The sequence below is a fragment of the Nicotiana tabacum genome, chromosome 8 (genome assembly GCF_000715075.1).
Source record: "Nicotiana tabacum cultivar K326 chromosome 8, ASM71507v2, whole genome shotgun sequence".
Taxonomy (NCBI): domain Eukaryota; kingdom Viridiplantae; phylum Streptophyta; class Magnoliopsida; order Solanales; family Solanaceae; genus Nicotiana; species Nicotiana tabacum.
The window spans coordinates 27004439-27018273 of NC_134087.1; the positions used below are offsets into that span (position 1 = coordinate 27004439).

The 13835-nt window shown below is 41.9% G+C and overlaps 1 protein-coding gene across 1 annotated transcript; it reads left to right on the forward strand.

Moving 5' to 3' along the window:
* The first annotated feature begins 6516 nt into the window (after nt 1–6516).
* Nucleotides 6517–8568, forward strand: LOC107769467 (multiple organellar RNA editing factor 2, chloroplastic-like). Its single transcript, XM_016588688.2, has 4 exons — nt 6517–6994; nt 7224–7321; nt 7420–7485; nt 8245–8568. Exons 1-4 carry the CDS (start codon nt 6609–6611, stop codon nt 8385–8387), a joined length of 693 nt encoding a protein of 230 aa, XP_016444174.1. The 5' UTR covers nt 6517–6608; the 3' UTR covers nt 8388–8568.
* The last annotated feature ends 5267 nt before the right edge of the window (nt 8569–13835 follow it).

The window sequence follows — 13835 nt, forward strand, 5'->3', positions numbered from 1 at the left end:
AGAAAACCCGATTGGGACAAAACCTAGATGAGGGAAAAAGAGTACGACTTAGGTGGCGCCTCTTTTCAGAAGTGGAAGTATTTGAGATGGGCGACATTCCAATTGTTTTGGAGTAGTTTTCCTTCCATTATCTCTAACTGGAATGCTCCTTTGTTTGCTGCCGCTGTGATTTTGTATGGTCCATCCCAGTTTGTTCCCAATTTTCCCTCATTAGGGTCTTTCGCTACTTGTGTTTTAGCTTTGAGTATGTAGTCTCCGACCTTGAGTGGTCGTACTTTGACCTTCTTATTATAGTACCTTTTTGCTTGTTGCTTTTGGGCTACCATTCTTACGTGGGCCATATCTCTTCGTTCTTCGACTTCATCCAGATCTTGTAGCCTACTTTCGTCGTTACTTGGTCCGCTTTTATTGGAGTAACTCAAGCTAGGTTCTCCAACTTCAACGGGTATAACCGCGTCAGTCCCGTAGACTAGTGAATATGGCATCTCGCTTGTGCTAGTTTTCGGCGTAGTGCGGTATGCCCATAGTACTTCTGGCAGCAGTTCAGGCCATAGCCCCTCAGCGTCCTCGAGCTTCTTTTTCAATATATTCAGTATCATTTTATTGGAGGATTCGGCTTGACCGTTGCCGGTGGGATGGTATGGTTTGGAGAGTATTCACTTGATATGCCATTTTTCAAAAAACGCGGTCATTTTCTTTCCGACGAACTGAGGTCCATTGTCACAGCTGATTTCTTTGGGAATGCCGAAGCGGCATATTATATTTTCCCATATAAACGCGATAACTTCTTGCTCACGTATTTGAGTATATGCACCTGCTTCCACCCATTTAGAAAAATAGTTAGTTAAAACCAAAAGGAAGCATACCTTACCTCATCCTGCTGGGAGGGGTCCGAAAATATCCATCCCCCACTTTATGAATGGTCATGGCGAAGTGACGGAATGCAGGAGTTCTCCTGCTTGGTGTATCATAGGGGTGTATTTTTGACACTGTTCACACTTCCTGACGAAATTTGTGGCTTATTTTTTCATGGTAGGCCAGTAGTATCCAACGCGGATGAGGCATCTAACGAGGGCACAGTTGCCCATATGGGCGTCGCAATGCCTCTCGTGTACATCTTCTAGTAATCGCCTCATTTGATTAGTCCCAAGACACTTGGCCAAGGGCCGACAAACGTTCTTTTGTAAAGATCACAGTTTACGAGACTATATCTGGCCGCCTATATTCGAAGCTTTTTGTCTTCTTTCTTATCTCATGGGAGTGTTCCATCCTGCAAATATGTTACGATACGGTTGTGCCAGTCCCAAGTTAGGTTTACAGAATGTACCTCGGCCTGGTCTATTGAGGAATGGAGTAGAGTGACCACGTTTTCCTTGTTGATATTTATGGTGGCTGTCGCTAGCATAGTGAGACCGTTCACTTCGATATTCTGCACCCTGGGTATCTGGTCGATGCGGCATTCGTCGAATTCTGGTAGCAGTTTATGAATTTCTGACTGGTACTTTTGTAGTCTCTATTCTTTGACTTGGAAAGTCCCAGTGACTTGGTTCACCATGAGTTGAGAATCGCAATGGAGGACAAGTCGTCGAGTGCCATATTTGAGGGCTAATTTCAATCCTGCAATCACAACTTCATACTCGGCCTCGTTGTTAGTCATCTCGGGGCATCGTATGGACTAGCGAATTACTTCGCCCGTAGGAACCTTGAGGACGAGTCCCAGTCTTGATCCCGATGCATTAGATGCGCCGTCGTTGTAGAGGACCCAGAGGTCGGAATGTGCAGAAGCGCGGAGCACCTCCTGATCTACTTCAGGCAATACTTCTGCGCTGAAATCGGCAACGAAATCGGCGAGCACCTGCGACTTTATAGATATTCGTTGTTGGTATGTTATATCGTGCTTGCTTAATTCTATGGCCCATTTGGCCAACCTACTCGATAACTCGGGTTTGTTTAGGATACCCCTGAGGGGGGAAGGTTGTCACCACCTTTATGGGGTGACATTGAAAATATGGTCTAAGCTTTCGTGAAGCTACGACTAATGCTAGAGCTAGTTTCTCAAGGTGGGGGTACCTTTTTTTGGCATCAATTAAGGTTTTGCTAATATAGTAAATCGGATATTGCGTACCTTTGTTTTTGCAGACCAAAACTGCACTTACCGCGACTTCGAAGAGTGCTAGGTACACCAGGAGGCATTCGCCCGGGTCTGCCTTGACGAGTAGTGGCAGCGAGGACATATACACTTTTAGTTTTCTCAAAGCGTCGACACATTCTGAATTCCACTATAGCACGTGGTCCTTCCTTAGTACATTGAAAAATTTATGGCATCTGTCTGATGATCGTGAGATGAACCTCAACAGGGCGGCTATTCGTCCTGTTAATTTCTGCACATGCTTCTTGCTGGTTAATGTCTCCGATATTCCTTCTATGGCCCTGATCTAATCAGGGTTGACTTCGATACCCCTTTGTGACACCAAAAAACCAAGGAACTTTCCTGAGGTTACGCCAAAGGCGCATTTTTTGGGATTTAGTTTCATTCCGTATCGCATCAATATTTCGAAGGCTTCCTTCAGATGACCAATGTGACCCTCCTTCTTTTTCGACTTCACTAGCATGTCATCGATGTAGACCTCCATGGTCTTACCGAGTTGTTCTTTGAACATCTTAGTGACTAACCTTTGATACGCCGCCCTTGCATTATTGAGTTTGAACGGCATGACTCTGTAGCAGTACGTTCCTTGGTGAGTGATGAAAGTAGTCTTTTCTTGGTCTTCTTCTGCCACTAGAATTTGGTTGTAACCATAATAAGCGTCTAAAAAGCTTAGTAGTTCATGTCCCGCTGTTGCATCGATGAGCTGGTCGATATATGGTAACGGAAAGGAATCTTTCGGGCATGCTTTGTTCAGGTTGGTGAAGTCGACACACATCTACCACTTCCCATTCTTCTTTTTTACCATGACCACATTGGCGACCCACTGAGGATATTTTGATTCTCGGATGGAACTATTAGCGAGCAACTTATCAACTTCTTTGCCGACCGCCTTATTGACGACGACATTGAATTTTTCCTCATTTGCCGTACTGGCTGGTAAAGAGGGTCGACATTCAGCCTGTGTATGGCGATGTCCCTTGGGATTCTCGACATATCTGAATGAGAAAAGGCAAACAAATAGGCATTGTTAGTTAAGAACTTATGGAACTTACCTGGTTCTGAGAGGTTGTGTCCAATATAAGATTTTTTCATACTGTTGGTGTTGTCCAATTGAATGGGGTCGAGGTCTTCTACGGTTGCCTTACAGGCTTCTACGACATTCGGGTCTTTGATGGCCTCTATTTGTATGTCGGGTTTGGTTCCCGACATGGCTGATTGCTATGCTTCCGCACTTGACCCCTTTAGTTGTTGGGTGTGTGTGCAATCATGGGCAATTCAGTAGCATTCTTGGATGGTGCATTTCTCGCCTTGGATGCTAAATATTCCCTATGGGGTAGGAAATTTGATTACTAGATAGAAAATTGACGGGACGGCTCACATGATGTGTATCTATGGATGCCCTATTATAGCGTTGTAGGCTGTTTCCTGGTTCATGACATGAAACGTCATTTCCAGAGTGACTCATCCTGCCAGAACGAGTAACACTATCTCTCCAGAGGTCCGTTCCACTGCATGATTAAAACCCGTTAGTGTTATGCAGTGTGGTACTATCTTATCCTCGAGTCTCATCTGTACGAGGACTCGTGGATGAATGATACACGCGCCGCTTCCGTCATCCACCATTATTCTTTTTACATCGGTATTAGTGATACGTAAAGTTATAACAAAGCATCATAGTGAGGGAAAGACAAACCGTTGGTATCTGACTTATCGAAGATGATACTATCTTCGAGGTCGTCATACCATTCGTGAGAGACAGTCCACTTGAGTTTGTGTGTGGTGGTGAATTTCACATGGTTGATTACCGAATCATCGTCGTCACCAATGATCATTTATATGGTGCAAGCTGGTGAAGGTGGTTTTGGGGGTCCTTGAGGTTGATCGCGTCCGCGAGCGAAGTTAACCCGTCCTCGATCGCTTAGCAGTTCTTTCAGGTATCCCTGATTTAGCATTCTTACCACTTCCTGTCGCAGACCTATGCAGTATTCAGTCTTGTGTCCTCTTTCCTGGTGGAATTCACACAGAACATTCGATCTCTAGGTGCTCGGATCTGACTTCATCATTTGCGGCCACTGCACCTTTGTGCCGAGCTTTTCTAGTGTATACACTATTTTTGAAGGAGAAACACAAAAGCTATGAGCAGATAATAGTGGAGGCATACCTCTTTCGTTTCGAGGTGGCACGGTGTGTCGAGGCGTGATGTCTGCATCTCGTGGAGGAGGTGGGTTGGATGTTCGGATGTAGGGCTGATGCCTTTCTCGATTGAAATGAGATTGTTGGTCCCTTCGACCATCATTGCGGCGATCTCTCCTTGTTTCGATTTGGACCGATGTTAGCCGTTGGATCAAACCATTTAGGTCATCTTCGTCTGCCCTTACTTCGGCACAATAGGCATTATTGGATTTCTTCCCACGTGGTGAGAGGGTACTTCATGAGTCTACTTAGCATCTTTTTGGTTGCTTTTGACCCATTTCTGTTTAACCCATTTTGGAAGGCTGCTACCGCCATCCTTTCTGATACGTTTGGTAGGCTCATTCTTACCCTGTTAAATCGAGCTAGGAAATCTCGAAGTTCTTCGCCTGTCGTCTGCCTGACGGCGAAGATGTCATTTACCCTGGCCTCTGCCTTTTTCGCTCCTGCGTGAGCGGTGACGAATTTATCTGCCATTTCTTCGAACGTTGATATCGATCGTACCATGTCAACGCTCCCCATGTCAGAGTTTCGCCGAACTTTTTCAGCAACACAGATGGCACCTGTTTTTTTGATAGATCGTTGCCTTTTACTGTAGTGACGTGGTGGATTAAGTGATCATCCGGGTCCGTGGTGCCATCATATATTTTCAAGTATGGCAACATTTTGAAGGTTTTCGGAATAGAGTGGGGAGTTGCCCCTTCACTATATGGCTATTCGACGAATCGGCCTACATCACGTTTTGGTAGCAACTTCGGAGCGCCTGGTATTTTATTAACCCTTTCCTGATGCTCCTTCATCTGATCGCGGAGCGTTTTGTTCTCATTTTCCATCTCTTCCATTTTCTTTAAGATGGCCGCAAGTGCATCGCTACCTGCATCAATGACAGTATGAGTGTTACCTGTGCATGGAGTTTCTGGCTCATCGGCGACAGCTGCGGTTTCTGCGTGTATTGTGCCTCCGGTATCCCTTTGAATGGGTTTGTCGAGTATGTTGTTCAAGGTGTTTGTCAACCACTCTTCTAATAGCCTTTTCACCGCCAGTGGTGCTTTTCCTGCTGAGGATGTTGAGGTTTCCCTATCGCGCGAGACAATCATGCTTTTGTGTGGAGGGGGAGGGGGTTGAGGCATCTCCCTCAGATGTAACGCTTGGCGTTACGTTTTCATTGTCTTCCCTACCAGCTTCGTTGCTGGAATCCAGAAGGTTGTTTGTGACACCTACTATTGCCTTTAATCTTGCTTCCCCCTTTCCTTCCATTGTTGGTCTTTCCGAGGCTAAGAAGAAGTGATTATCCCTTTCAAGGATCTGGACGAAACTAAAACCTCAGCTATAGAAATCTTTACAAACGACGCCAAATTGTTTGACTAAAAAGATATTGGAACTTTTTTGAACAAATCAATTAAAGAAAGTGAAGGGGTAAATCTTAGCTAAGTATAATAATTTCTAGAACAAAAGGTATATACGACGAACACAATGGATAATATTTCTTGGTTTTGTGAAGATGAATCATTGAACATTAAAAGATACCAATCGTTTATGTAGGCAAGTATTACAATCAGTGTTCTTAGCTGGAAAAGCAGAGAAAAGAGAGAGCTTTACAAGGTTGTTTCTCTGTTATATATAAGGGACAAACCTCTTCTAAGCCCTAAAAGACAAATCATATGGAATATTCGAAAGAATATTCCTAATGCCTCCTAATGGACCTACACTACTGTAAAAGTCGTGCAGTCTCTGTTCGCTTGTCCGTCGTCCTCCACAGTATGTCGAGCCACGATGATCTTGTCGTTTGTCGTATTCGTCAACGGTCGTGGTCGTCCAAATTTGGACCCATACAATACTAAGTATATTGTTGTTTTTGTTGTTATTCTCTTTGCAAAAGTTGATATGGCCTACGTTTTGATTTAGTGGAATACCGTAATGTGTAGGCGTACATTAAGGTTCGAACTCTATTACAGATAAAAAATTAATATTTAAGCGGAGAAAAAATAGATGACGATTTCATTATCTATAGAATTTCAAATCTTCGGGTACTAATCTTCAAGAATTTCTCGATTATTTGAAAAGAAATATATATATATATATATGCCAAATGGGCTTTTTCCTTGAGCTGGCCCAACTAGCTGTCTGGCTCGGTCCATACAACGCCCAAAGTACTTGTCTATTCTTTCTTTCGGAGATATTTTTCCAATTTTGTTATCTGTTAAACCCAGAAAACTCCCTCCTCTTCAACCCATTCCCTTATCCTCCCCTGCACACTACTCTGATCACTATGGCGGGTACAACATCCACTGCATTCCGTGCAACCTCTCCAACTCTCCTCGACTTCGAACCTTTCTTCTCTAACCCAAAATCCATACCCGCAAATTTCCCCTTTCAAACCCGCTCGACGCCCTCAATTTCCCATGCCATCCGGGCCGTAGCTCCGGGTTCGGACCGGATCAACACAACCAGATGCAGAGCCAATCGTTCCGCTTATTCTCCCCTTAATTCCGGGTCGAACTTCGGGGACCGCCCGCCCACTGAAATGGCTCCGCTTTTCCCCGGTTGTGATTACGAGCACTGGCTTATAGTTATGGATAAACCTGGAGGTGAAGGTGCTACTAAGCAGCAAATGATTGATTGTTATATTCAAACTTTAGCCAAAGTTGTTGGAAGGTAATTGTTGATGTTTTTTTTTTTTTTTTACTGTTTATGAATTAAAAACTTATTTAACTAAACGGTAGATGCAGGTTAGTTTTATATATGAATTATATATGTAGTCTGGCCTCATGATTAATTTTATACTGGTTCTGCCTTTGAATGTCATTTATCTGTAGAAAAAAGGGTACTTTCTGAGGCATGTGAAATACTGAATACGAATTTTCTTATGAATTATGAAATTTAGTGAAGAAGAGGCGAAGAAGAGGATATACAATGTTTCATGTGAAAGATACTTTGGTTTTGGATGTGAGATTGATGAGGAGACGTCGAATAAGCTTGAAGGTCTGTGTTTGGATCATTTTATGTATTGTGTTAGCAAATGCCTAAAGCAGCTGTTCGAGAAAAATCTTAAAACTTTGCGTTTTATGGAATCTGTATAGGTTTGCCTGGTGTTCTTTTTGTCCTTCCAGATTCATATGTTGACCCTGAGAACAAGGATTATGGAGGTACAGCTTTTCCCTTTGCTGATCTTCCTATCTTAATAGGCAAAAAATGAACTTTTTCTCTCTAATTCATTTGGTCTTTTCTACACTTGCGCTACAATTGCTAGGATTGATTGTTGTTTTTGTCTGTGCTTGCTATCAGTCTCAAGTATTTTGCATTCAAAAACAACTCTTTTTTTTTAGCTTAATATTTGTGCTGAGGGTCTGCTATTACTATGCTTACCTGAGCCAAGGGTTTATCGGAAACAACCTCTCTACTTTCACAAGGTAGGGGTAAGGCCTGCGTAATATTACGCTCCCCAGTGGGAATATATTGAGTATGTTGTTTATTTGTTTTGAGGGTGTATCCTTCTAAAGTAGCTCATTGGAGATCATGATAAAGCAAGATATATTCCTTTTGAGAAGCGTCATGGTGATGGACCTCTAGTGATGATTTTATTGGAAAGTTTGCTACTCTTTTAGAATGATGTGTAGGAATGAAGTACTCAACTATTTTGATCTGTTATGGGCATGAGTGCTAATTCTACGTTTAATACCTTTAACCTACTTCCTGGTTCCGCTTTTCATTCCTTTGTTTTTCCTCTTTAAGTCCTTCCAGTTTGCGCTAAAGATTATTGTTTTGTAAATAAATAGAACTGTCAAGAATTGAGCTTTATCTTGTGATATTGTATTATAGCTATCATGTTGGCGCCCTCTGTATCTCATCATTACATCTTCGACTTTAACTGGATATACACCTTTAACCTCTTTTATGACTTCCAGCTGAGCTATTTGTGAATGGAGAGATAGTTCAAAGGTCACCAGAAAGACAAAGAAGAGTGGAGCCAGTGCCCCAGAGGGCTCAAGACAGACCCAGATATAATGACCGAACACGTTATGTGAGGCGCCGTGAGACTACGCGGTGACAACTGATCTCTGATAATTTTTTTATTTTTATGTATCTTAGTTGGGGAAAAGCCTCTATTATGAGAAGAGATGGTATCCAGTTATCTTGTTCTGCGTTTGTGTAAGCTCTATTGTTATGGGTGATTCAGCTATTTAGCTGAAACTTTGAAAAGATTAAACACTTCATTGTCACTTTGTCAGTATAGCTTAAGCAAGTTCATTCATGTGTACAAATTGTGCCAGCATACTTCATTTGTGATGTAGTTTATAATTAATTAGCCAGTCAGTAACCATATCAAGTTTCTAATGCTGCAGAGTGTATTTGAGGTTCTAGATGGCGTGATGTGCAACTGTAGTACCCATGTTATCTATTCTTTCTTGATTATTTGGATTATGCATCAATTCAACTGACTCTGTTATATAAATGAGTGACCGGAAAATGCCTCGTCAGCTAAAAAATAGTATTTCACTAATTCAGCTGTCGTCTAGATGGTTGTTGGCCTGCTGTTAATACGCAGCTCTATACTGCCACAAAATGAATATTATCTGGTCCTTTATCTCTAGTGTGTTTAGCTTTCTAATGAATGTTAGGCTTCATTGTGATTCGTGCATTTAAGCATTCCACTGTGACCACTGATAACTTTACCAATTCAAAAAAAATTCAGTTCTGATGTTATACATCGACTATGTTTCTTTAATTTTTTTATTTTTTTTTGGAGGGGGAAGAAAAGAAATTTCAAGGAACTACACCTGTATAACACTGCAAAAATGTCTGGATTTTTTTTTTTTAAAGTCTATCATTTTGGAAGTCACAAGACCAACTCATCCAAATAAGAAAGTTTTGTAGAATATTATGTGTCGCACCGACATGTTCGCCGTATTGCAGTCAAGAGTCAAGATATACGTATTCATTTCTAATATTTATGATAATCATAATAGTCTTCCCTTGTTTTTTTTTGTTGGGTTTATTTATGTATCGTATTAGAGCTCAATTATATTCGAATTTGCGTCACATAATTTTTTTTTTTTTGGTTTATATATATAATAAACTAGGGATTACATTGCATAGTCTGTCTATGTTGGGGTATTGCAGTTCCCCTAAGACAGCCATATTTTGTTCAATTGTATCAATATTACAGAGGAACTGCTAGTATGGTGGTTCTACCCAAAAAACTTGAATTTGCTGCCTCCTTTGTCAGTGCATCGGCCACCCTATTCTGCTCCCTGCAGTTGTGCTTCACCATCACCTTGTTCATCCTTTGCATTAATAACCTGCATTCACAACTCATAGGATCAAAAGTTGTGTTGCCTGTGAGTAGCATTTTTATTACTTAAGCCAAATCTGTATTTATGTCTAGTGGAGTCCAGCCATTTTGTTCTGTTAGTTGGAGTCCCTTTAGCAGAGATTTTAGTTCTGCGATGGTGTTGGTAGTATGTGGTATATTTTCCATATGATTCCTGAATACTCCACCATTTCCCCAATGCATGGGTTACCCTTGGCAGCCCCATCTGTGTTGAGTTTATAGTGACCCCTCCTGGGGGAGGGGGGTTTCCCATATAACTCTGGTATGTAATAGCCTCCTAATAGCACCATTTTGTGCCAACATATAGTACTCTGTTGCTTTGGAGATGGTGTTATTAGCACTGATGTTATCTCTTTTGTTATTAAAGAGGTTATGGTTTCTTGCTAGCCAGATGTGCCAAAAACAAAAAGGGATGATGTTCTCCCATGGAATGATGTTGTTGAAGGAGAGTTTCTTTAGCTTATTCCATGTTAATGGCCACAGTTGAGCTGAGAATGTGGGATTCAACTGCTGACCTTCAGTAGATCCTTTGGATAGTATTTCATACCAGAAGTGGGTTGCATTGGGGAACTTCAAAGAAGATGTGGTCACTTATTTCGGGACTTGCTAAGCAAAAACAATATTGGGGGTTACAGTTAACCCCAATTATGTGCAGGAAGGCTCCAGTAAGCAGCCTATTTTGGGCAAGGAGCCAAGTAAAGTTTTTGATTTTGTTAAGGACTTTTAACTTCCATATCCAAGTGCAGTTGTCTTCCTCACCTTTCCACAAAGACTCTTTATTGCTTCTAACGAAGGTATAGACTGATTTGGTGGTGAAAGACTCGCTTGGAGTCAACCCCGATATTAGTCTGTCCTCCTTGGCAGAGTTGGAAGGAATGAAGGTTGATTTGATAAAGTTAATGATGTTCTCAGGGATGTTTATAGAGATGGAAGAGAGATCCTAGTTCCCAGAATTGTAGGCAGAGTCCACTTTGGCAGCTATGTCATTATGGGTTAAAGGGCCTTCAATCATGTCCCTAATAGATGGATGGTTTGGAATTCAAGCATCATTTATGAAGCTCACCCTGTTACCTTTGTGGACAACCCATCTACTGGCCTTATTGCATGTATCTCAGCCCTTGAGGATGCATTGCCAAATTGGATATTTTGGTTTCTTGGGGGTATGGTTCCAGTTACAATGCTTAGAGATCACGACTCTAACCCATAAGCTAGAGGTGTTATGGTAGATCCTCCAAGCCAACCCGACATGTGAAGCTTTTATTTTTAAGCTTAGTTTTCTGCAAATGCAGCCCTCCATAGGACTTCTGCCTAGTGACTTTGTCCCAGCTAACCAGGTGCAATTTTTTCTTGTTTGGAGTTGTGCCCTAGATAAAATTTCTCTGAATTCTATCAATTTATTTGGTAGTCTTGATGGGCAATTTGATGTATTGCATGACATGACTTGGGATACTACTGAGAGAGGCCTTGGCAAGGATGATCCTTCCAGTCATATTTAGACAATTTATTTTGCATCCAGCCAGATTAGATTGCATATTATCTATTATAAACTGGAAGTCAGTACTAGTTGGTCTCTTAGAACATAGGGAATCTAAGGTATTTCCCAAAGGATGTTGTATCTTGGATTGACAATGCATTTGTGAGGTATTCCATTATGTCCTGCCTTGTGTTAGAGGAGGAGCAAAGAACCCCGGACTTTGTGAGATTGATTTTTTGGCCAGAATCCTCATTGAATGCATGCAAGATAGAGTAGATTGCGGTGCAGTTCCTAATATTTGCTTTTGCAAAGAGAGTAAGGTCATCAGCAAAGAAGATGTGATATTTTGGGCCAGACCTACTGATACTGATAGGGAGCCATTGTTTGTCCTGGACAACTTCATCAATTGACCTGGAGAGCCTCTCCATACACAGAATGAACTAGTAAGGGGAGATTGGGTCCCCTTGTCTGATGCCCCTAGAGGGCTTGAAGGAATCTGTTTTGCCCACATTCACTAGGATGGAAATGTTAGATGAGCTAATGCAGGACAAGATTAACTTAGTTAGCCTAGGAGGGAAGTTGAAGGCATGCAGTGTATACCTAATAAAGGACCACTCCAGCATGTCAAAAGCCTTCTCTTAGCCAATTTTCAGAATTATATGAACTTGGCACCCAAAATAAGTAATGTATTCTTGGACAATGATTGCATTATCAAATACCCTTCTATTTGACAGGAAACTAGCCTGGCTAGGTCCAATTATAGCAGGTAAAGGGGGCTTGATCCTATTGACAATGATCTTAGTGATGGTCTTGTAGATGGTGTTACAAATCCCTATTGGCCTGAAGTTTTTGAGCATGGTGGCTTGGGGACACTTAGGAATGATATAAAGGAGAGTTTGATTCATGGTCTCATCTATGGAGTGTGTGCTAAAGCATTGTTTACAGAAGTCAACTATTGAGTTCCCCACAATGCCCAGTACCTTTGGTAAAAGAAGGGTGAAGCCCATCCGGGCTTGGTGCCTTGAAGGGCTTAAGGGAGAATATGGCCATTTTAATTTCACTAACCTCAAGGGACCTATCCAAGCTGTCTTTTTGACAGTATGATAGGATATGGGTCATGTCCATATGGCTGGTAATGGAAATAGGAGCTTGAGTGTGTGAGGAAGTGTAGAGGATTTTGAAGAAGTGCATTATAGAGGCCTTAATGTCCCCTTAGTCATAGAGCCAGTTTCCACTCTTCTCTTTGAGGGACAAGATCATGTTTCTTCTTTTCCTATTAAGAGTGGAGGTTTGGAAGAATCGAGTGTTGGCATCCCTTCAGTAAGCCAATTAACCCTTGACTTGAGTTTCTAGAAGTCTTCCTCATTCTTGAGGATGGAGTCAAGTTCTCTGGTCTGTTACTTTCTAAGTTTAGCAGGTAATTGCTAAACTAGTAGTTTGGTGATTTTTGGATCCCGACAATTCTGGCTAGGATCCTTCTCTTTTTGTAGAAGATGTTGCCAAATGTGTGCTTGTTCCACTGGGTCAAAATGCTTTAAAATGTTTCAGTTGATTGGATTAGGGGGGAGTTATTAGTGAAGGCCTCATTGATGATATTGGGTGGCTAGTCCACATGGATTCAAACCTGAAAGGTCTGTTGGAATTATTGAGAGAGCCCCCCTTTAGCATTATTTTAACATGGCAATGATCTGAGTAGGTCCTAGGGAGGTGATTAACAGTAGCCTCAGGGTACTGGGAAATCCAACATTCGTTAGGAAAGCACCTATCTCTCCTTTCTAAAATCAGACTACTTATATTTTTTTATCTTTTATTAGTCTAGGTGAATTTACTACCTTTGTACCCTAAGTCAACTAGTTTGCATTCATTAAGGCAGTTCCAAAATAAATTACTACGACTTGAGTTAATGGGGTTACCCCCACATTTTTCCCTAGCTTTAAGACTTCATTGAAGCCTCCACCTATAAACCAGTTGTTAGGATTGCTTTTAATGATACCATAACAATTTCCTATCAGCTAAAATGTTGCTAACATAAATAGCTGAAAATAACCAAGGGGTGTGGGATGGGAGTACCTTTACCGTGGCATGGATGCCTTGAGGGGTAGTGGATACCTCATCAGCAGTGACACCATCTTCTTTACACATCATCAATATCCCACCAGATAAGCCAATCGTCGGAGACTGGATAAACATATCATAATGTAGCTCCTCCGTCAGTTTTTATGATCAACCATCTTGGTTTCTAACAAAACCAGCAGTGCTGGATTGTGGAGCTAAACCATATCAATGCAGTGCCTCCTGAACTTCGCACTGTTTCCACCCCTGACATTCCATATGATATAGTTCATCAGGGGTGGTTGGCAGTTTGAGGACTAGTTTCTGAGAGGCTTCTCTATTCCCTGATGAGACCTCGTTGGTTTATTTTGGTTCCTTTTCTTCATGCTTAGGACTAGGATCAAATTGAGGAGTGTTTTGGTCACACCGTGGGTGTGGTGAGAGACTAGGCTCAGACCATACTTGGTCGTGGCTCTGGGACATAGTAGCACAAGCACTTCGTTGCTCTCCACACTGAACTCGATTGCTCTCACTGAGTCCAGTAGGAGAGAGTCTGTGCGTAGGGGGTCGTAGGCTGTTCCTCCCATTTCCGGTGGGCTCTTCCTTTTTAGAAGGTCTATGGCTTTGTTGATTTCCCT